This window comes from Fulmarus glacialis, unplaced genomic scaffold, assembly GCF_000690835.1.
Source record: "Fulmarus glacialis isolate BGI_N327 unplaced genomic scaffold, ASM69083v1 scaffold28593, whole genome shotgun sequence".
Lineage (NCBI taxonomy): Eukaryota > Metazoa > Chordata > Aves > Procellariiformes > Procellariidae > Fulmarus > Fulmarus glacialis.
Window position 1 is genome coordinate 31,897 of NW_009205324.1, and position 24,276 is coordinate 56,172.

The 24,276-nt window shown below is 46.4% G+C and overlaps 1 protein-coding gene across 1 annotated transcript in view; it reads right to left on the minus strand.

The window, feature by feature from the left end:
* Window positions 1–24,276, minus strand: part of CLIP2 (CAP-GLY domain containing linker protein 2) — a gene marked incomplete at its 3' end in the record, with an annotated part of 59,881 nt that overhangs the window by 22,474 nt on the left and 13,131 nt on the right. Inside the window, exons 2-3 of the mRNA XM_009575365.1 lie at window positions 15,288–15,826; window positions 4,390–4,514 (exon numbers count right to left, since the gene is read on the minus strand). Of these exons, the coding sequence (XP_009573660.1) occupies window positions 4,390–4,514; window positions 15,288–15,826 (664 nt within the window). The remainder of the gene's footprint in view (window positions 1–4,389; window positions 4,515–15,287; window positions 15,827–24,276) is intronic.

A 24,276-nucleotide genomic window follows, 5' to 3' on the forward strand; every position in this document is an offset into this window, starting at 1 on the left:
GCATCCATCTCGCCCGACCCGAGCCTTGCAGAATAGCATTGCTAAGCAATATGCAACCCTGGCCCTCAGCTCATCTCTCGGTGCTTTGCTGTGACATTGTTTCCTGCGTGAAAGCGGTTGGATTATTCTCCTTTCCTGCCACTTAAGAGTAGCAGCAATCTCCATGTTTTCACTTGTGGTGCTTGAACAGGGAAACCCGAGATAATTGCCACGCACTAGCACTAGTTGCTGTGCACTTTGATGAGATGCCAGGAAAGACCCATCTGGTAGCCTGGATAGCACAAAGATCCCAATACATAACCACAGTGAGAGCACGCGCACTCCTTCCTTACCGCAACATGCCAACCTTCCCAAAACTCGCGTGTTCTCTACCCCGCTTTGCAAGAAAGTCACATAGCAAAGCGTGTCAAATAAAAAGATCTGAATCACACAGCTCTGCATAAATGTTCCCCCCGAAAACAGAAGGGGAAAATGGCAGCTCCTAACTTTGAAGCTAAAAATACCATTACAGCAAACTCCAGTGTGTGCCACCTCCTCTGGGTGGCAGAGAAAGAGAAACTGGTCCCCATGCAAACAAACTTAGAAAGAAACAAGCACAAAAAAGGGAGGATCAGATAATTATGGTGCAAGCTCTTTTCCACAATTACAGTGAGTCCGATGATTATGTCTCTCTGGAGCCCTCTTTCAGAACACAAATGAGCCAAAACCCACAGCATCAAACCTTGGAAACCCCTTCAGAGCTGGGGCCAACCGGCTCAAGCCAGGGTTTATCTGTTGCTGGCCAGCTGCACTGCAGCAAGTAAAACCAGATCATCTCCAGGCGTCGCATCCCCTTGTTTCAAGGGAGTAGTCAACATAGAAAACTGTCTCCATTAAGAGTTCTTTCTCAAAGGCTTCGTAGCAAGGTTAGGGGAAAATACTGGGCTATATAATAGTCCGTCTTATGTTAACATAAAAAACAGGTCCTAAGGAATAAATGACATAAATCCAGCTTTGCTAGTGCAAGTCCTCTCTCTCCAGATGTGAGCAGCTGCTTCCCCAATTCCCTTTTCTTTTTAAGTGCTGGCAGCCACACGGCCGTATCACAGGCAAACCTCTGTGTGCTTGGGAGGCCAGAGAACAGCCTGATCTCCAGACACATGAGAAAGTGATTAATTTTCAAACATCTGCTCAAACCTGATTTTTTCTGTAAGTCTTTTAAAAAAAAAAAAATAAAATCCCACACCAAACAAAAAAAAACCCTTAACAACCCAAAATCACTTTGCCCCCTCTGCTTGCTGCCAACACAGGCTCTTGGGTTTGGCAAACCAGCCATACCGCAGGGTGACCTTGCTGCAGAACAGAGACCCAAGGAAGAAAATCAGTCTGACCTCTTGCAAACCAGCCAAAACCCTGCTCAGCATCATATTCTCAAACTGAAGTAGGCACAGGCGGATAACAGCACGGCACAGCCCCTTCCACAGGTCTAAGCATAGACTGGTACTTGTGGCTGTACAACAATGCCAAAGGCTAAGCCCCTCAAAAGCCCCCTGACAGCGCTTAGCAAGTCCAAACTTGCATCACTATGTCTGCTCATTTTCTTTTAGTCCAGACTGGAAGTGGTTGCAATTAACTTTTATAGTTCAGAAGCAGGAATTGGGTCCAGAACACTTGGCAGCACAAAAAAAAAAAAAACAAAAAACAAAAAACAAAACCAAACCAAACCAAAAAATGGCTTGAAAACCAAGAGCTGCTCTCACTGAGCGGTAAGGGGGTCTATACCCACATTACAGAAAAGAAACAGGGAGAAAAGTGGCATTGTGATGGCAATGCAAACTGCAGGTGGGAAACAGCACAGGAAATTTTGAAACAGATAAAAAAAAAATCTTCAGTGCCCAAGGCCTGTAGCTGACGTTTCAGACTATGTGAAAGCAAAGGCATGAGCAGTTTAGTGGGCAAAGACTCCCATAGGAACAGAGGCAGAGAAGGAAGAACAGTAAAATAAGCAAGTAAAGGTTAATATACTAGAGATGTGTAAGTGGAACTTGCTTGGCTTTGTGGGTAAGAAACCAAAAAAACCACACCAGACCCTCTCTAGTCTCCTGTGCAGACAGGAAAGCAGATGCAGCAAACCCCACAGTGTCTCAGCAGCACCCATCTGATGTACAGAGAGGGGCTCACCACAGTGACATCCTTCTCTTGGGCACTGCTACGGAACCACAGCCTGCAGGCAGCCTCCACCGGAGAACCACAAGCTGCTCAGGAAACCCTGGCCCTTCATCCTTCCCTTGACGCACATCCAGACCTGGATGCCTTTCCTGAACCTGCAGGAGAATCGGAGCGACCCTCCTCAAATTTCAGGTGATTCACCACCGACTCAACTGGAGAACCCACAGCAGCAAAGATGGAGACAGAGTCCTTTCCTCGCTCATTTGCCCACGTGTTTGCTCTCCTGCTTCCACCAGCCTCCACCATCTCGAGTTGCTTCTTTGGACCTGACTCTCCTGCTGTAGCAGACGGCTACTGCAGCAGCAGGCGCTGGTGTCGGGCAGCCAGGCCAAGGATGCTCACTAGATGGCAACAACCACCGAAGCAGAGAGACTCCCAAGTCCTGGGCGGTCTCTGCCCAGACTGATTCTGGCAGGACAACCTCAGGGCAGTATCAGGAACCCCATGTGGCAGTGGCAAACACAGGGTGCCTGCATGCACCGAGGGAGTTAGTTTTACTATATCGGCTTCTCCTCCCAAACCCTGCCGTTGAAATCAGCATGTGCTCTAAGAAAATCAAAAGGTTGGATGAAGGGTCAAAGGACAAGCAGGGGTAATGCTGCAAACCTGCAGCCAGATCCTGGGTGGACAGAGAGCCCTTCAGCTGGAGAGTCCATGTGTACCACTGCTGTATCAGCTAGTATCCTCTATTGCTAGATCTGCAAGATCAGCCTGGATGCAAGGGGCAGGGATGCCTTACAGACTTCCCTCAATCTCCCCTGTTTAATCCAAACCTCTTAATTCACTCCTGCTCCCCAACCCCTGCTATAGAGCTCAATTCTTCCTGCCCTTGATAAAGTGTGAAACAAAAGAGAAGCCTTGCAGACAGGGCACAAACCTCAGCCAAGATGTAGCAGTTTCAGAAGACAGATGACTTCCAAAAGTTGGATTTTCAAAACACAGCAACGGAGGTGTGAGGATGAGAGGCAGAGAGAGCACCCTTACACTCGCATCTGCCTTCCACACCTTCCACACACACAGAGACAATAAACAATTTCTGAGCACCCCAAAGATTAAGCTTAGAGATAATTTGTAGTGTTATGATAAAGCACGGACTTGGATTCACTCCATGACTTATTCTCTACCATCCTGGTTCTTTTCTTTGGAGAAAAGGGTGGAACTCAGCCATCTGCTGCCAATCATTTTCTACTTTCTTATCCTGACATTGAACAAGGCAGCGTTTCTCTTATTTTAAATGAAAACGCATGGCTGCTGGACAAAACGAGGCTGACCCAACACCAGAAACCTTTATTACAGAACCTGAGATCTAACAAGGGAGGAACTCTCAGCTCCTCAGTTTCAAAGCTAAATCTCACCTCTAATGCAAGATTCCCTTAAAAAGTTCGAAGAAATCAACTGTATTTCCCACTACAGGAACTTGTGAAGGACAAGGAATCAGTTCCACCTTTATGAAGCAGGGTCAAAGTGCTGCTGTATAACTCAGATTTTAACATCCCCAAGCTCAAGGTCTGAGGCTGGGGGTCATCCCCTTACTTAACTTTCATGTGAACAGAAACAGCTTTCCAGCAAGCCTGCGAGATGTCCCTGCCTAGTTTTGTAGATACTAAAAAGGGCTTTTTTTGAAAAGAAAATAGCAGAGGTGCCCATGGAGTCAGAGATGGTAAGACCAATCAGCAGACAGCTGTCATGCTACAGAATTAGTACAAGGATAGACAACAACCACCAATTGTTCTTTCAGATCTTTGCAAATTTGTCCCTGGAAAGAACAGAACAAATAACATTAAACTGAGGGGAAAAAAAGAGTCAAATCTTTATCTTCTATAGTTCTGACAGGGCGAATTATAGATACAGCACAAGAAGAAAGTTTATGAAGGGGATGTGTGGTAGAAAGCAGAGCTAATACAATCACAGAATCAATTTCTAGCAAAAACTACATCCCACTGTAAGTTATGTTCTCTCCCTACTCTCTCCTGTTTCCTGAAGCCACTCAGGTTACTTTTTCACAGACATTATCTGATGCTGCTTTAAAATGCTCCAGTGATGAGGTTTCTATTGATCTCCCTGCAAAGCTATCCCAAAGCCTAAGAGACTCAAAACTGGACTCTTCCTCCCAACCCACAATGTCCAACCAACCCTGTTGGACCCTACATGCCCCAGGCTGGATTTGAGAACGCACAGTACCTTGTACCAGCAACCGCCCCGTCGTTCTTCCCCAGGGGTTCATCCAGCTCCACACCACACCACTCTCCTTTGGCAAAATCCGTCTCTCCCACGTAGCGCACAACTCCTGTCTTTGTTCCACCAACCTGTTGGAGATAAGGTGCCGAAGGTTAGAGATGGCAGCACTGGCACTGCCACAACGGACTGAAGCTGGGACAGCTATGGAGAGGAGTATGGGGGAAAAAGACATCGGTATTTTCTGTTTCAGACCTAACAAAACCAGAACAGATAGTTTTCATATCAACTTCGAATCATAGAATCATAGAATCATTAAGGTTGGAAAAGACCCCCAAGATCATCAAGTCCAACCGTCAACCCAACACCACCATGCCCACTAAACCATGTCCCTAAGCGCCTCATCTACACGTCTTTTAAATACCTCCAGGGATGGTGACTCCACCACTTCCCTGGGCAGCCTGTTCCAAGGCCTGACCACTCTTTCAGTAAAGAAGTTTTTCCTGATGTCCAGTCTAAACCTAAACTTCTCCCAGCACTAAAGATGTGTCTCCAATAACTACAAGCAAGTTGACAAACTCCCGCTTTTGGACCCGCCTGGAAGATGTCAGAACAAATATAACGAAAACATATTTCAAGGCGTCAACTAATTGCACAAAGTTACTTGTGAGGCCATGAAGGAGTTCAAGCCCTCCAAGCGCAGCTTATACCTGCCTTCTGTAAAGAGCCGAGACCTGCACTAACGGGGTTACAGTCCTGTGCTCCTTCAGCCGGCAGTTCTGAGCAATACCGGGACAGGACAAAGGGACAAGCTCAGCCAGGAAGGCACTCACCACTCTTCAGCTTGTCCCCATACAGGGTTTGCTAGGACGTAGCGAACAGTCCTCCCAGCAAACTTTTCAAAATAGGGGGTTCTGTACAGAAAAATACCTCCGCTTTTACTTACACATCCCACATCAATTCACGGCACTAGCGTGCTGCATGGGAAAGGGTCTCATCTCACTGCTAGCCTTCTACCAGCACAGATTTTTTCCCCTCAGTGGAGAAATAAGAGTAAATCACACCTTTTGCTCCCGTATATACACTTAAAGCTTTCAGCGTGCTGAGTAGACTCTAGGAGAGCATAAGTCAGGAATGCATGAAGCTGTGTTTTGATCACTGCTATGAGAGCACATTTCACTGAGCAGCAGCTGCCTCTGCACTAGAAGCTCCTACTTAAACATTTGTGCTGAGAAAAGAAAGATGGAAAAGTAGGAAGGTGGTTCTAAAGGTTCGTACTTCAAGTAAATCAGCATATGATTTAAACCTTTTTTAGCCTATCTCTGGTAAAGCCTAGGTTCAGGAAAGAAAGCTTAAAAAAAAAAGTTTAAAATTAAGTTTGCAGCTTTATCTTGAATGACTTGTGGCTATCGATTTTCTTAATATTAAATTTTCCATAAATGGGTATCAACAAGAGTAATATTCTCCAACAGAAAACAGTGATAGTTGAGTGCAGAAATCTCCAGGTTTGTGTATTCTGGGGCAGGGATGTTACAGATTTACCAATTCTGTATCCCTAAAAATTCTGAAAATTGCTTATGCAAAGGAGAAAGTTTTCCCAGCCTAAAAATAACTGCACCTGAATGGACTAGAGAACACAGCTCCGAAGTCTGGGTCCTACCTCAAGTCCTGGGAGGCTGCGCTGCAGCTTGAGTTAGTGTTCTGTAATTTCTCTCACTAGGAATTCAAAGTGCTGCTTATGGAAAAACCTTTGTTGACGTTGTTCTCTTTGCTATAGGAAGGAGGAAAATATTTGCCAGCAGGAAAAGTATCACTAGAAATCTTTCTAGTCCTACGCTGCGTCCAGGAGTACAAAGATGATTCCATTTCAGTATTAGGTACTTGGCAAGTTACAGATTTGAACAGTTGCAGTAAAATTCTTTACCTATCACTCACAGTCAAACAGCAGTCCCCTTTTTGATTTATTTGAGTTTATACAGATTTAGCCTCTTAATATTAATGCAATGATTTAATGCCATTCTAATACATTTCTTTAGCTGCAAGTTGAACTCAATAGAGCTGTAATTCATCTTAATGTCATTTATAGGAACTTACCGTTGCTGGTAACTCCCTCAATTTTATTTTTATTGAGTTTTAATTATAGATATTGAGCCACATTTCCTTTACCAAGCCACATGATCCCGACCCCACAGAGCCTCATGTAAACACCTTCAAAACCTGATGAGCTCCCCCCATCAGCGTGACTCTTACTATGCTATTCTGGGGCATCTACTAGAGGGCCACACTCCTCCGTCCACACAAACAATAGGACCGCTCAGTTATGTCCCCAGAGGTACTACTTATTTTGAGAAAGCTGTTTCCAAACAGGAGAGAAAATAACTAGCCCTATTGACTTAATATACACACTATCTAATCATGCCAATACCAAAACTGCGCAGTAGGAGAGCAGGTCACGTTCCTACCCGAAAGCCATATATCAGTGAAGATGCTAAGTGCAGATCAGGTCTAAGACTCCCCCAAACAGCAATGTGATTCTCTGCTTCCAAAGCAATGTATTTTATTTTCTCTTTCAAGCATTAATTATTCTGCCATCTTTTCTATAAAATACACCCTCACCATGAGCATTATCTTCTCCCCCAAGCCAGAACGGACACATCTGCTCCCCGACAGCCTGGGCTCCCCGCATCCTGACAGGGCTGACAGCACAGTCAGAAGCCAGTATCGGGCTGTCAGACTCATGTGCCAGTGCTCAACCCTCTTGTTGAGCTTCCCATCTTTTGGCAGGCACACAGAAACGCTTATGGATGGAGAGCCTAGAAAATTCACCCGACTCAGACATGCAGATTTATTCAGCCCTGATAATCTGCTAATGCTGCTAAAATAAATAATGCGTTTGGAAGAAGCCAGCTGGCAGGTCGTATCAGCGCATGAAACAGCCTCATCGAAACAGAAGCATTTGTTTCTATCAGACCCTTCAATAAATCAGAGGTATCACCTTGGAAGGACGATAAAAGGCATCTTGTGAAAGCCAGGGAGATTAGCAATTGCACAGCATAACTCACGGTAGCTCACAGCCACCTCTTCTGCCCATGCCTAGCTTTGGCACCACGCTCCACAATCCGGGCGTCAAAGACAGCCGAGTGTGGATGGCTCCTACTGCACTAACACGACGGCCACCACCACGCTAGAGACCAGAGGATTTCCATCCCGTGAACATCCCAGCCTGCCACTAGCATCAGTGCCACCCCGAGTCACGAGTTCCTCCATGGAACACTTGTCTGCATCTCTCAGCCTGGCACGTTAATCAGAGCCACAACCACACCTTCAACGTGCCGAGTGCCCGGAGTTAAGCAAAGACAAACTGGAGAGGGCAACCCGTCTCTTTGCTAAAGCACAAGACAGCACAGAGTTAACAAGGCTGCCGGCGAGCTCAGCTACACCCCAGCAGTTCAGACATGCCATGGCTTTTGCAGTTGACAAGTTTCGTTCAAAATGAACAAAACTCGCAAAGCTTTTCTGAGACGCCTTCAATAGTTACCTTACCAAAGCTATTACTGAGATTATTCACGTCCAAGAGAATGGGATTTTACCAAATGTAAAGTGTTATTGGTTTTAGTTATAGTTGTTTTTGAAAAAAAGAACCAAAAAGCAGCTAAAAATAGCTCTTTATTGAAGCTCCAAAAAACGGAGACAACATTGACATAGTGATATAGGATTTTTTATTTTGGAGGGTATTTTGACCAGCATCAACGTTCCAAGTTTCTTTGCTTCAGGTAAAAACACGTATGATTAACTTTAAGCTCATGGTAGTGCACCCTCTCCAGCTGGATTCAAGCAGCCTCAGAGCCACACGCCTCTCATCTCTTGGAAAGTTCAGCCCCAGGCTGAAGCTCTCTGCCTCAGCGCCGATGCCTTTTTCATGCCTTTGACTAAACACCCTCTTCCTGACCTGGCCTTTCCTCAACGAAAGATCTCCAATAGTCTCAAGAGACAGCCTTGGGCTTGACCTTCACAACAAAATGAAGCCAGGAATATGTAACAGGTCTGTGTCCTAACTGGTGAGCCAGAAAAGTAACGTGCACTCATAGAAGAAGGACATCCACACGCCTTCCCTGCTAACGCTAGTATCACTGACATCATGTTTCACTATGGTTTTCTCATCAAAATGACAAAATTGGATCTAGACCAGTATCCCAGGGCTGAAAAGACAATGATGCTAATTCTTCCAGACACTGTCTTCATCAGAGCTGCTAATATATCATTTAAACAATTTACCAAATTAGCACCAGGCCATATCTCAATCTGGCTGCTGCAAGTCAGACTCCCTCCAGCCTGCCTTTGCTCTCTTCCCCTTACGTCCTCCCTGCTCACCCCACAGCAGTTTCTTGCTCTCAGCAAGAACCCCTCAACAGCTGTCCTCAACCCAGGGCCCGTGGGCAATACATTGCTTGCAATACACTCCAATACTGCTCAGGGAGAAAAGAAAAATAAAATTATAAGCGTCATTCAGCCCGACAGGGACTGCTCCCCACCATATCATGCACGGTTCAGGGGTCAGCAATGGCTGTAGACGCCTGCTCGAGCATATCCCCAGGCAGAAACCACGGAGATGATGCTGTGCTGTCTGCTTAAAATTCTAATTTACCCATCTAAATTTATTTTCTCAGTTGCTTTCCAAAGCATTTCCACACGACAGTGTTGCTGACCAGAGGGTCGAGGTGGGAACAGTAAGTGCCCAAGCACAGCACACTGACATGCCGGCTCTGCAGGGTTCCCGTGTCCCGTGCTGGGTCCTGGCAGAGGTGGGAAACTCTCCTACTGCTCGCCTGTGGGAAGAGAAAGGAAGGGGACGGTGGGGAAGGGGCAGACACAGGACACCTTCTTTAGTCTGAGGACCTTCAACTACTTTTAATGTGCAGCACATAAGCTCACTCTACACTGTTATTGGGCGATACTAAGAAGAAACTAGAGCTCACCTTTATCGCACAAGTGCTGCTTGCTCCAGCTTGAGCTGCAGCTGCAGGCTGCATCCAGCGTGTAAACTGAAGCAGCCAGCCTTTCCCTTGGGGAAAAAAGGGGTTTCTTCCCCCCCTACACTCATCCATCCAGACAAGGAGCCTATTTCCACCCCAGCTGAGAGAGGTAGAAGCTGTGTTTTCCCACCACACATAATTTAGTTCTTCCAAGCACTGATGGCAGAAGATTATCGTACAAGACTGGATTTACAGAAGGTGGTTTTTGCAGCAGCCTGGGGGTGTGGGACCAGCCATGACAGATCACATGAAATAATGATAAGTAAGTACAAGGGGGTAAATGCGCATACCCATGGAAAATGCATGCCATCACTTACTGGGGCTGTGTCCCAGCTGACAGCCAGGGACAGCGTTCAGCAAGTTAGTGGTAGGGTGGAGATCTGGCTTGTGGTCAGGTTTGTCTGTAAATACAACTTACTTCAGGTGGCATCCGACCATCAGCAGTTTCATCTGACCAGATACTCACTACGTCATCTGTGAATGCCAGAACTGGCTTTCAGGGTGAGGGGAGAAAGGGATAGCCAAGAATTACAGAACAGTCCTCCCTGTGTGAAGTTACAGGAATTTTTATAGTTTCTTTTAATCCTACCACCTATCTTTGTGCCTTCCGGTCCCCACAGCACAAGTCAGCGTTGCACGGGGACAAGTCTGGCAGCACTGCTGATGCAAGACATTTGTGCACATTTATCTTTCAGGCACCAATGAGAAAATAATGTCCTAGGGATGTGGTGTAAGAGGAAAGCCTAGAATTACAGCATCCCCTCCTGGGGCTGTCTCTGATACAAAGTCTGCCCATGTTAGCAATACAGTTTGCTCCACCACAGGCCACTTACAACTCCTATTTAATGACAGATATTGCACACAGAAGACAAGGACTGGCCAATGCATCAGCCCAAATGAATGGTTAGGAGGGTGGGTGTGTGCACAAAAAGCCTCAAAGGGTTCATGTGGCAGCAGGGCAGGGTGGTTGCTTTGGGCTATTTATTTCCTCTTAGTTTCACGCAGTGACAGGGAACAGTTCCTCCTGTGACAATAGCAGGCACACTGTATTTCACACCGCACAAGGGCAACAATCTTATATGGTGAGGAACGAGCTTGGACTAGGAGACCTAGATGTTTTCCCGTCTCTTGAATCCTGCAAACAACTGGAAGACTGCACTGCCCGTCACAAACCTCCATAGGGACAGAGATCCATCATTCCCAAGCTCCCATGCAAGGTCTTGGGCTCTGCCGTACTGCTACAGTCTCCAGTCATGACACAGCAATTGCTGGTCTCCTTACAGACCGAGCTGAAAGCAGGCAATGAAATACTAAAAAGACCTTCCCTGAAAATACTACTTTGGTAGAACTACAGAATAGGATCCTTCTTTTTTTACTGCCTGGTTTGCAAAAAGGAAATGAGTCTTGTGATTTTTCATCTGTAAAGCCCCTACAGGAGCATTGCTGCACCTCTAAGACCGCAGCAAGCTGGGAGAGCTCTGACAGTTAACCAGGAAAATAAAGAGCACGAATCCTTCCTTCGTAACACCTCACGTGCCTTCGCAGCAGCAAGGCTTCAGTCTCGGGCACTGAAATAGCTCAAAGCGAGCTGGCAGCAGCAGAGCAAGTAGTTGTCTCTGCCCAAGGAGAAGGGCTTAGGCTGCAATTCTCCTCACTGGGGAGCTTCTAATGGAAATGATTTTTCACTCAGGTGGTTAAAGGCTTTCTGCAGCTTCAGGCTGGCAGAGCAGGGCTGGGGCATGCAGGGGGGATGCTAAAGAAAAGGACGCGATTAGTTCATTCATGAGAATTTTCTGTCATTTGCCAGTAGCCAGAGGTTGCAACACACCTCACACAAAAACACTTTGCAGCATACAGAGGAGAAAAAGATTAAAATCACAGACTCTGGGCTCCCCCCAAGCGTATCTCCCCCAGCCTGACCAGTCCTGCCTGTCCCTCAGCCCAGGCGCCGCTCCACTGTAACCTCCCTGCTAGTGCTGCTTCTGCTACTCCAGCATCTGTTCTGGTTTTGGCCACCTACAAGTTCTAGCAAAATCACAAACCTAGAATCCATCCAAAGAGTATGTGGGGTGACACCCCACAGCAATAGAGTCAATCAGCCACTGGGATAGAACCTGGCCCTTAAATAGTCCTTGTTTATCACTACATTTCAGTACTGAAGAGTACAATCCCAGTTAGCAGACAGAAAGATGGCTAAAGGTCAGAATACCTCTACAAAGAGGATTTTTTTTTTTTTTAAATTATTTTCTATTTAGACTGACATATAGAGAACAGCCACCTCCTTCCCACCCTTAAGAAAGCAACTACATCTAGGGTGAAATGAGTTCAGCTGCTGAGAAAGTCTCCCCCCCAAAGCATGTAAAATACATTTTCTTAGGCAAAAAACACAGCAGAGATTCCTCTCAAGCCGAAAATGCTCAACTGCTCCATTGCTCTATTTCCATCCCTTCTTTCCCTGGAGGAAGGCAACAGGCCAGCCACACATTAACAGCAGCACTCCAGTGATTATCATACTTTGGGAAGCTCCATTCTTACTAAAGCAAAGGTTAATTGTTCCACATTCATTTGCCAGACTTCCAGAGATGAGTTCTACAATATTAGGGAGGGTTTTTCATCTCTTTAATGCAATTTTTGCATCTCTGGGAAAAAGTCCGACTTAGTATTTGCCTTTGGCACTTTCTAGCTAATTCTAATGGAAAGCTTCTAATGGAAAGCTAAAAGCCATTTTTTGCAACTGCTACAGAGTCAGAAAAGGTCTCAGAACAAAGTCAGTGAAAAGCAAAAATGTCTTCAACCTATAATGGACTTTAATGAAGTTAAAGAAAACCACCAGCAGGAAACGACCAGAATGCAGAGCAGCCAGGCGTCAGTCTTACAGACCTGGAAGGGACCCCTGCAACCTTGTGCTCCATCCACTGAGCAATTACAGAACACACATGCCCTCCCTCACTTGAAAAGCCTTTGGTGGATCCCATCTGCCTAAAAGCCATTCTCAAATAAAAAGATAATCTTTCAGAAAAGCACAGACTAAGAGTAATAAAGACAACTAAAACTTTACCAATCCATAGAGGATGAGAGCAAAGATTTATTCAGGGAATTTGAGGCAACCCAGGTTAACCCAGAATTATTGTTTATGGATTCAAACACCAAATATGATTAGCTCACATCTCCATTACTAAAGAAAGCCATCTGCCAAGCCAAGCACATGTTACTGAACCATAACAGCAAATTATTTCTTCTTGTTGTCATTATCTGTTCTTTTCCTGGACCTCTACTACTGCATGCAAACAATTCCTGATGTTTCTGTAAGCAGCATCCCTGCTAAAGCCAGTGAGATGCTGAACTCATTCCAGATTCGCTCTTTTGGAGCTATTTATTACACTAACAAATCACAGGGCAAATTTTATCTTATAACATCTGGGGTGGATAAATTAGCAGGCAGGGAGGGAGGGCTTTTAAGGATGCACCTTCATTAAAAACAAACAAACAAAAAACCAACCAAAACCACCCCCAAAACTCCAAAAAAAACAACCCAGCAGAAGCCAAGGAGAGAGATGCTAACAGATTGTATTGCATGGGTATGCTGAAACCTCAATCTGTGTGGGCCCCACTGAGGTAAGAAGATTATTAAGTGGACAGACCCTGCCTCAGAGGGCTTACAAATCGGGAGAAGAGAGGGGTTAAACAATTGAGTCTGGAGAATGCTATTCCATTGCCTGGCTGGTTCAGAAAGAACAGAGCCAAGTTTATATTTTATATTTTGCAGTTTACCTTGCATGACTGCTGCTCCTAAAATGGGAAGTTCTCACCTGAGCACTCTCCCCACTCCCTGCAACAGGTAAAGGAGAAAATGGGGCAAACAAATAAACTGATCAAAGGAGGAGAGATTCCCCAGGCTCATTTTGCCCCATGTGTGGCTGCTTTAACACACCTACACAAAGCATCAGTGCGTATGTAAACAGAGAACGTCTCTGCCACCTTTCCCTGCCCTGGGACCAGCAGGGACAGCAGCAGCTTTGCTGACAGTAGGGCTGGGGAGGGAAGAGAGGCAGACTCTGGTGAAGTCAGGAAGACGACAGACAAGCGACAAAACCTTGAGCAGCTGTCAGCTCCTGCTGCGATAGAGAATGCAATGCACATTTTGGGGAAAATTTGAGAATATAAAACTTTCCCACCTCTACAGCTAGGTCTACAAGCCCACGTGTTCACACTAGATTTACTAAGTGTCATATCCAGCGGGCACAAGCAGAACCCATCTTCACTTCTCCGCCTCCAAAAATGAACCAATTTTAACTTGTTTATATTTAATTTAAATAAAATGAAAACTATTGGACAACCCAACAGTGTTTTGGAGTGCAAGTGCATTGCTAGCTTTGAAAGTGCATTTGTAATGCTACAGATGCCTGACATTTGGACACAACAGATCCTGCAACCCTCAGAGCAGGTTGTACCACGTGAAGTTTTGACTCAGAAGACACGTGTGGTCCGTCACAGCCGCTCGTGCTGCCCAGCCACCTAGGGCTGCTCAGCTGCCCAGGGTCCCCATGGGGCTGCAGAGAGCAAAGGAATCAATTCCATCAGCTTGAGCCGCAGCCTGCCCGGGGCTCCTGCTATCACCAGCAGAAAAACCCGCTCTCCAAGACCACAAAGGACATTTGAGCCTGCCTCTGAACCGCCCCGCACACGCTCCTGATTCACATCGGCTGCGGAGCCAAGTTCTACCAAACCCGTTATTAACCAGATGGCAAGTCTGTCTACACTTCCCTACTACCACTATTGGTATTGGAACCAGGTGCCCAAAAAGGAAAAGCTACATAGCTAACTTTAAATGGGAGCCAGATCGCCCAGGATGTGCAAAGACTAACCCTCTGCAACCTGTCATCGCTGTCGGTCAGAGCCGCCTTTATGTTTTAGATCGAGGGATATTACTGGGGATACAGTCACAACAGAGCTGTGCTCAAATGGTTGGCTCTTCCAGTATTTGGTATCACACTATGTATTATACAGACTAAACAAAACTAAAATCTCTTTTACAGAATTACAGAACAAAACTCCGTCTTTCCATGCTTTGATATCTTTCTTTTCCTTCTCCACCTCCACTGAAAGCACTACTCCTTTGCTTGGACACAAAGGGTGACAAGCTTGATGGCAAACTTCCAGCAAGCCATTCTTAGCACAAGTGGGGCATTTTGGCTTAAAGTCATCAGGTACTCTATTCTAGATAATGAAAACAACAACAGAAACCAGATGTGGAGAACCCACCCATCAGTACAGTGATCTCTCCCAACGTCCTGCCCTTTTATAAAAATAATTGCAAGTTCCTTTCTGTACTGGAAAGGAGTTAGTGTCATATCCAACACATAAAAACTGAAGCACCAAAAGGGGAGTGAGCAGCTAGGAGAGATTCTTGCAAATACTTGCAGAGTATGTACAACCACATGCAACAAGATACTCTGCTGCAAATTCCTCAGAAGCCCCAATACACACCATTATGGAGCATATCACTGGATTAGAAAATAATAATAAATTATTTTTCTTCTATTTCGCTCTCATGTTTCAGGAGTTCTCCCTCTGACCTCATTCTACTGCTCAGGATTTGTCCAAAACAAGAAACGCTCTGGAATATGTTGTCTTGCATCAATGTGAAAGAGAGAGACGTGTCCAGAAGACACAGCACCCCAAATAACAGTGAATGCAGAAGTTCAATGCCTGCTCGGTCGAGTCATCCCCCCTCCAAGACCACGCTCTGTCCCACATCTCACCACCAGCTCTGTCCTCCTTTTGTCTTGTCCTGAACCTGACCAGGAGCACTTAGGGAGGGGACAATTTCTTGTCCTTTGCCTTTCTAAGGGGATCCCGCGATCAACTCACCAGCACACGATCTCCAAGCCGTAAGTCCTTCTCCCCTTTTTTCACAGACCCACTGTCCGAGAGGTTAGATCCAGACTCGTTGCCTGTCTTCATGGCGCTGTTCAGGACGCTCTCCCGCAGGGGGATGACGCGAGTGGAGAGAGGTGGCGTGGCCGTCCCCGAGTGCAGCGACAAGTTCTGAGCCGTCAGGGAGTCCACGGAGGGGGCGTCGCTCCCCGAGCCCTCGGCCACCGGCTGCCGCGTCAGCTTGGACGGTCGCGTAAAAATCCCCTGCAGCGGCTGGCATTCAAAGTAACGTACTCCACCGACAGAGCCGTCATTCTTTCCCACCGGGTCATCCAGAACGACCCCTGCCCACTGGCCCGGAGCAAACTGCGTCTCCCCAAGATACTGGATCACACCTGGCTTCACTCCATTTACCCAGACACGTTCGCCCACCACAAAGTCTCCCAGGAAATCATCGCCCACCTCGGCAACCTTTGAACCCGACTTCTCGGCGCTGGCGGTGGAGGTGGTACCCTGCTTGTGTAAAGGTGAGCCTGTGAATCAAGGGAAAAGAGGTTTTGGTATGAGGAGAAATCCTAAAAGGCAGCCAAAACACCAGGGAAGGGCATTTACAAAAAGGAAACATCTGGGACCACGACTTAGGTTGCAGATTTACACTAGGCGAAGGTTAAAACCGGAGCGACCCCGTTACTTACACATCTTCCTCGGCAGGAAAGCAATCTGCACAGAAATCTTCACCGGCTGCCCAGTTTCTGCAGGTCTCGCACACAACATAAAGAACCAACCCTATGTCTTCATCCCCCTTTATAATGCCCACTTACCCCCAGTCCCGTCACAGCACCAAAGGGTGTTTTGCAGCACTAGTGTGAATAAGCTCAAAAGGACAGGAGTGCTGGTAAGTGCTTAAGGATCAAAAGGAGGCCAATGAACTGCTGCTTTGAAGAAAGATGCCAAAGTAACCCTTTCATCCAAAAATGTAAAAAAGAAAAAAAAAGAAAAAAAATTAGTGAGGCACTGATGTTTTAGTACCTGGCGCTATAAGAACTCCACATGTCTGTACACAGGCAAACAGTTAGTCCAAGCATTGAGAGTCCTACCAAGGGCACTAATAGCTCCTGTGGGACCACGCAGCTGCCTTTGCAAATTACTCAGTTTTCCCAGCTGCTGCTATGCCCTTTGCTGGAGCAGAACCCAGCAGTGAGCAGACACCTGGGGTATGCTCAATATAAACCGCATATCTATAAACAGGAAGCATTACAAACCCCTGCATGCACAGCCTTCCCAGGGCTGACACACCGTGCACCGAACTCAATAAAACCTGCAATAAAGAACGCTCTTATTCTGGCATGAGCCCATCAAGCCGAAGCCAGACCTCCAGCAATGCTTCTCTGCGCTGGGAGAAGGAAAACTGCAGGTGATGCTGGAAATCCACTGTCCCGCTCGCCCTCTCCAGCATACCCAGGACTGGCCAAACGTGACTGGCGTCTGAAGGGGAACAAAGACAACCTGAGCAAATGAGTTAGCAGTGACCCCGCTCTTGCTGACCCCAGCGTCAAACTCTCCTATCGCAAACTTTGGGCTTTCAGCCTAGGCCCCAGGGGAACGAACGAAAAGGACATACGGACTTCATTAAAACACTCTGAAGGCTAAAGGGGGAGGTTAAGTAAAGCCCTAAAAGAAACCACACAATAGAATGAGGAAATAAGCTCGCAAAATAAGATCCAGCAAGTCATATACCGCGGACCTTCAGTCATCCTCAGACCTTCAAGTCATCCTCAGCTCTTGGTAGCACTGAGGTCCCAAGTGTGCTTCTCCTCCACAGCTGGTGTAGGGGGTGCGTGCATGACTCGGTCCCACACATCCTGCGCTCAAGGAAAGCTACCTGGACTCTCCAGCCAAACTTCAAGCTGAAACTTCTGGGTGCCACCAACCAGAAAAGCCTAAAGCACACCCAGGAAGAAGTTTTTGTTTGCTACCAGACAAGGCTGACAGAGAAAGTCTAAGCAGCTGCAAAGACAAGTCAAACTTGAGTCCTCATCCGAAATGAACTATGGAACTTGTTCAGCCTCAGCCATCACTGTTGCTCAGCCTGCACCACTTCTACAGCTCTTTCAGAAGTAATGGGCCTGACAGATCAGGCCCAGCTCCTAAAAAGCCTGAAGAACACAAAAGCTCTCAAACCAAGATACTTCAAAGCTTTGCTAAAGGTCTAATGTCAGGGGAAAGAAAAGAGCATCAGTGATTCAGTGCTAGTATAAAGAACCTACAGTTTCTGCTAAACAGCTGCATTAAGAGGGATTAATATTGACACTTTGGTTCTCATTAGACTCCAGAGTCAACACTCTTGACAACTCTCTATGGCAAAATTGCTCCAGTTTGTTTGTGGCTCCTGGAAGACAGCAGTACCTCTGCCTGGTCTGAACCTGATCTGAACTAGGACAGAGCAGCAGTTAAGGCATGATCATACAAACTCCTCTTATGAACAGAATCGCCTCCAACCTGCTCACTAGGCTTGGTGGGCTGGAGCTGGAACAACTCTGGAGAAAGTTAGCTCAACGGGCATGCACAGCCCAGCACACGGGGCATGTTCAAGAGGCCCACCCTGTGATGGGCACAGAAGGGGCAGTAACACAAATACTGATCCCAACTGAAAAGGGCAGCAGCAACCGAGTCCGCAGTGCTCCCAGCAAAGCTCAGCCAGCTCCCTGGGGGAAAGGGATGTGCCGTGGGCCCTGAGCTGCCTTCTCTTGGCATTTGGGCCCTGCTCAGAAAGCTTCCTCAACCTCACATGTGCTTCATTAACTAATTTTTTTTTTTTTTTTAAGCAAATGCCTGTCCTTCAAGCTTGTGTTACTCTCAATCTTGTAAAAGATGGTACCTCAAAAGGAGCTCCATTAGGGGTATGGCATTACATCCAAGAACCAGTTTCACTTTTAGAACTGAAAAACGAAAGCTATAAGGATGCTTAGAGCTTTTGATCTTTACAAAAGACTTTAAACAAAAAGGGGGGGGAGGAAACAGGGCTCCATCCATGTGAACCATAAAGACAACCATAGGCAGAAAATAAGGCCACCATTTTCATTTCAATGCTTAATAGCAGGAGACAGTAAAGCAGTTAGATTAGGAACCAACAAGTTACATTTTAAAAAGAGTCTTTCAGTTTAATAACCAGAGATGGCTACAGGGGTTTATCACCAACAACATCTGTGGTACGTATATCTCTCCTTTCATGGGTATGAGAAAAATGGAATTAGAAACACAACTTACATCCTGGTTTCATGCTTGGCAGAGTGCCGTAACACACAGATCTCGTGCCGCTGACATGTTTGCGACAGACATATGCAATGTGCCAAGCAGAATAGCCGAATTCAACTCTACTGTACAGGGAACTATAAGCACAGAGATTTGGGGGGACTCTGCATCTGTATTCACAAAAGATCAAAGCTGTTTTTCTGGTCGTACTGGAGCCTGAGTTTCAGCACACTAGCAGTCTTTATTAGGGCTGTCAGTTAACGATCGAGATACAGGTTACATTAGCTCTCACAAACACCTCTGCAACATGGCTGGGATAAGCAAACCCTTCAGCAGTGAAGCTCAAGCAAAGGCAGGAAGGCTGCCCAAGGCCGAACAAACAATGCAGCAGGATTTAAAACCATGTCTAGACTCACCGTATTTCACGAGAGCAAACAGCTTCAAAAACTGACTTGGACTGGAAAAAAAAGAACAATTCATTGGACTCTTGGTGTAACACTGTGTTCCCTGTAAAGCCAAAATTTTAGTGGGACTTTATACACTCCATTCATTTTAGGTGCCTGTCTGACAGGCAGGGCTGCCAAACTACAGTAATTATACCATGTCAGGGAAACAGTCTAATTACAGGCTCCCGAGCAGAGCAGTGCAGTCAGAAGCATTATTATTATTTAGCATGAGGTAAATGATTCAAAAAGATAGGATTTAAGTGAGGAACTGCCAGAAGGTTCACCTTCTTCATTATGTTCATGCTGTAGAAACTTGGTATTTTACATGACCTTCATTACCCACATACAAAATAATAACTAAGCCACCAATTTTCCTGCAGTGCAGCTAACCGGCTTTTGTGTGTTAGGTTTTCAGAGAAGCCAAGAGTCACTATGATCAAGCTAAGCCCATTCTCCTTGGCTTCAGGTCTGATGGACTATTAACTAGATGGCCAGACAACATCCAGAGTAGTCCGAGTAAACTAAGCTCTGATCCTCCCAGGTAGGTATCTAGTCACCAGCCCTTCAGAAGGCAAAAGGTAGTGATGAGCAATTTGTCTTCAACCCCATGAGGATCTTAGGATAGCCCAAAACAGACATCAGCTGATGGCACTGCTCTCCAAGACCTGACATCTGGAGTTACCTGCTCTCCAAGCAGCTCTTACAGCGTAGGGGAAAGCCACCCAAGCACCCAGAATTCCTGAGCTTTCTCCAGCCTACAGGCACCTAAAGAGCTGGTCCATGCCTGTCTTGTTTGGATTTGTTGTTTCTGGAGAAGAAAAATCTTCTTGTTCTAGTCAGACTCCCCAGTTAAACACCCACAAGTTCCAAGAAACTTGCTAACAGGAAAGTGAGGGTACAGATCTCGGGTACGAAGTTGAGAACAGAGTTACACAAGAGAAACAAACCCAACAAAATGTAGACTGAGTATTTCCCACTCCAACCCTGCCGTTATCTGGTGATGCTGATCAAGAAGCCGCAGGAACTCTTTGAATGTCACTGTTAGGCATCTAACTCAGCAGCTCACCTGGAAGCCAGCGATGGGGAACGCTCTTTCCTCCTCGGTCCAGGAGGATCTCCCTCTGCTGCTCTGTCCAACACAAACCTCGCTTGCCAGACAGGACTGCGACAGCAGCTCCTCCCTCCCTCTCGCTGGGACCAGGCTCCAAGACACAAGCGGTAAGCAGGATCTCTTCCACTTGGGCTTTCCAACTTTACAACCCTATTGTGTTCATTAGCCAGCTCATTCTTTTCGGTTTAAATGGTCTTCCTGTAGGTCACAGCTTTCAGGGCTGAACAACAACTTATAAATCAAAGTCATACGCAGCATCCGCTAAATGCACATCTTATCCAACTCTAAATCTCTATTTTCCCTTTAGCTTTCGTAAAGCCCACGCAATGACGCATTAATAATAACCATGGCAGACCCGGTGCTTAGGGCCCTTTTTGCAAACTCATCCCATCAGTTTCAGGGGCCCACAGTGACAGGGTACCCCACACTGACAGGGCACCAATACTTCAGGAGCCAAACAAATTCCTATCAGCCAAGAGCTGGAGAGGTTAAAGATTTTAACTGAAGCTACGGCCTGTTCACATGGCTCTCGTTACCGTGTCAATGAAAGCCATGTGTCCGAAATCCCTGGAAGTGCAAGGAGTTCTGCAAACAGGGGATAGACCCTTCCAGCTTTTGGAAATGCCTGCTGTAGGAAGGGGTGAAGAGACAGCTTCGTACAGTACAGGAGCAAGAAACCCCCCTTCAAGTAAGCTCTGAACGTTGAAGCAGGAGGAACAGAGCACTTGCTCTGCAGCATATTCTCTGCAGGATCCCCGATGAGACGCTCAGCCTCGTGCTATGTTTACGTGCCATCCACATCCAGCGAAACCACCCATCCCCTCACTCCCTCCACATCTTACGACCTCCCACAGCACTTCAGTTGCTCATTTCTTATCACCAGGCAATTGAAACAAAGGGGAAAGGAAACTTGTTTCTAAAGGCGAGGAGGGAGAGGAAGAAAAAAATAGTTTAGCATGAGAAGCGGTGCATAGTGAGTGTGGCCCATGTATTTCCTATTCCCTGCAGAACCCTTTTGTAATCTTACTGCTCCCGAGACACATGCCAGGCACCCTAACTGCCAAAGGAATCAGAAATGCAACAGCCTGTTGTGTTGCCATGGGAATCAGGAGACAGGCAGTTAATTGATAAAATGGAGGCACATTAGATTTAAAAGAAAGGGGAAAAAAAAGCAAAAAGAAAAAAAAAAAAAGATATACAAGAGTAGCATCTCATGCCAGGAAGGGAGGGAGAAATGAGAAAGCACATGATAGTTACAAAAGAGCTTTACAGTGCCCCTAGGAGAGGTCTTTTTCCTTCTCCATTTTAATTTTCAGAGGTTTTTACCCTCAAATCCCACCACATCACAAGACAGCCTGACATGCAGCACAGAACTGCCTGTCCACTCCCAAGCTGCGTTCCCTCTCCATGGCAATCAATAAGCTTCTCATCCACTAGCCAGCAAGAAAAGCTGTACCAGCCTGGCAGAAGCGTCACTGTCACAAGACCTGAAGACACTACATCCTCATCTCAATGGCCCATGCTATAGATGTCACTAACCTGTGACAGGACAGCATGCCTTGCAGCTCATGAGCATCTCTCAACGTGCAGCCCTGTGACCAAATTAATTAGTCAAAAAACACTGGTACCAGCTCTGCTCCCTCCCAGCCTGGGCAGGGCTTCAGGACAGTCCCATGACCAGGGGACCGTAATGCCCATTTGAAGCCAAGACAGATTTTGTCAGCTAGAAAACCCCAGTGCTGGCCACAGGGGTGCCAGCTAAAAGGAATAATGTAGGTTTTTACGGCCACAAGGATTAGGTAAGGGCCTAAGAGGCATTAGAGCAGCCTGGCTCGCTGCTTGGTTCAGTGCTCAGGGGATGACGTGCTCTCAGCTGGGATGTCAGACACTGCCCCTGTTGAAGCTGTAGCCTGTGCTCAGGGCACCAAACATTTGTGGTGGATGATACCTTCCCATTCAACAGACCACCCCCCTCCACTAAGAGCCAGAGGTGCAGAATAGCAGTGTGTTGTCTTTACAACCAAGTACCTATCCGCTCCTGGCCCTGTGGTTTTTACCCACGGCAATTACTGTAAGCCTCTCTGGGTCTGCAATACCATTTCAGGCGCTTAGGGACATGGTTTAGTAGGCATGGTGGTGTTGGGTTGACGGTTGGACTTGATGATCTTAGAAGTCTTTTCCAACCTTAGTGATTCAATCATTCATCTCCAACCATAACACCACAGAAATTCACTAACTGATGAAGAGCAGAGCTGGTTAGAGCTTCCCCTACAGAGAAGGGAAACGAAGGAGGACAGTCCAGAGCATGTGTTGTCAAAGACTCAAGCCCCTGTCCCCATTGACTACAGCAGCTGGTCTACCAGGCAAGAGACAAGGAGGTACAACCTGCGGCACCTCGAGGAGCTGCCACCGGCGCAGGCAGGGATACAGGGCTTCCCTTGGCAGCGTCAGCAGCCGCCACGCAGGCTGACGGGGTCTCCCGCGGGAGAAGGGCTGGCTGCCCACTGCCTTCACGGCGCTCGGTGATGGTGAGGCCTCACCACATGTAATTTCTAGGTTCCCATGCAGGGATTGGAGCTTCTCAAAGCAGCTTGGATTACATGAACATGATGTTGTTGGCAATCAAGTGAAAGCCAGCCCACTCTGCCGGACCCAAATTCAAATTATCGAGCACAGCAACGAAGCAGCTGTTTTCTGCAAGATTTATCACAGCCCTTTCAAGCTGCAGGATAAGGCAGAAACAGAGAGGGAAGAGGTGATTGCGAGAGAAAGCAATGCTTTGCAGGCGATAGCCAAATGCCTGGCAGCACATTGTGAGAGGAAGCAGCCCGAAAGATTTACGGCTGACTTGGAAACAACGACTGAAAGCTCTGCAAGCTCAAAGCTGAAAAGTTGGGGCTGTAATCTGGCACAGAGACGAGCTCTGCATCTGGCACCCTGGAAATCTATTGCCCCTGCTGTTCCCTGGAACAACCCCCATGGCGTGGATATTAAGATCCAATTCAACTTCAGCATCACTGCCTCTAGCTCCTTCGAAGAAAGAAGACACACCTAGAAAGAAATCTGTGATGAGAAGGAAGGAAAAGAGGGCAATAAGAAAGTGAATGAGAATTATGAATGAGCAAGCAAAATCGAATGAGAACCACTGCTAAGTTGCTTTGCACGCAAGGAGATGCCCATTGAGGCAGATATTTGTGTTCACAGGGGCAGCTGGGAAGGGCACTGAACCTCAAACAGACGTACTGAACAAAGGCTTTCTTATAAAGGTCTCATTCAAGAGGCTGACTGGTACGAAATCTGCTCTGCCACAGGCGAGACGTGCATTCTTGGTGCCCGCTGGAGACGGGAGGGATGAAGGACCCTGGGGTTTACCAGCTATGCTAGATCAGATCCAGTACCATTCTTAAAAGAAACAAACAGCAAAGATATATATTTGTTATGTGTAAGGATTTTAAGTTTTTCAAATAAACAATGGTATTCAACAAAATATGCAAAGCAGATAGGTTTTGGCAGCACAGGGCACTAGGGAGGGAAGTGAGTAGTAGAAAATGCGCAAGGTTTCTTTCACTGAGGGATAATTAACTTGCAGCATATGGATGGATCTATTCATCTCAAGATTACAGTCTTAATTCTTACATAGTTATTATTTTTAAAATCATAAGTATATTCTTTCAACATTCATGTTTCAATACGCTATTCAATATTTTCTAGTCTGAAAACAGGGCCCACCTATCACACCTCTGGAGCAGCACCCTGTTTTCCCAGAAAATAATGAAAACAAAAATCCCACAATTTTAAGGGTGTTTCAGGTCTGACAAAAAGAATGGAGCACCCATGCCTTCCTCCCCAGCTTGTGCCACCCCCTGCCTCTTGAAATAAGTCACAGACACATTTGAAAAACTAGGACTATGCTAAACTAACCCCTGGTGTATTATGGAATAATACAGGCTTCATTCTTCCAAAAATAAATAATAAAATCACTTCAACTAGAGAATATTCCACTTGGAAGCATTATTCACTTTATTCAACGCAGCTTATTCTAACTAGAGGATATAGTTTTGCATTTTAACAAGCCCTTAGCTGTAAAGATTCAGTAAGTCCTGTGCGCCCAGCCCCATATCCAAACTGGGTTACCTTGCCCAGACCACTGCAACTACTAAAAGACTTCAGGACA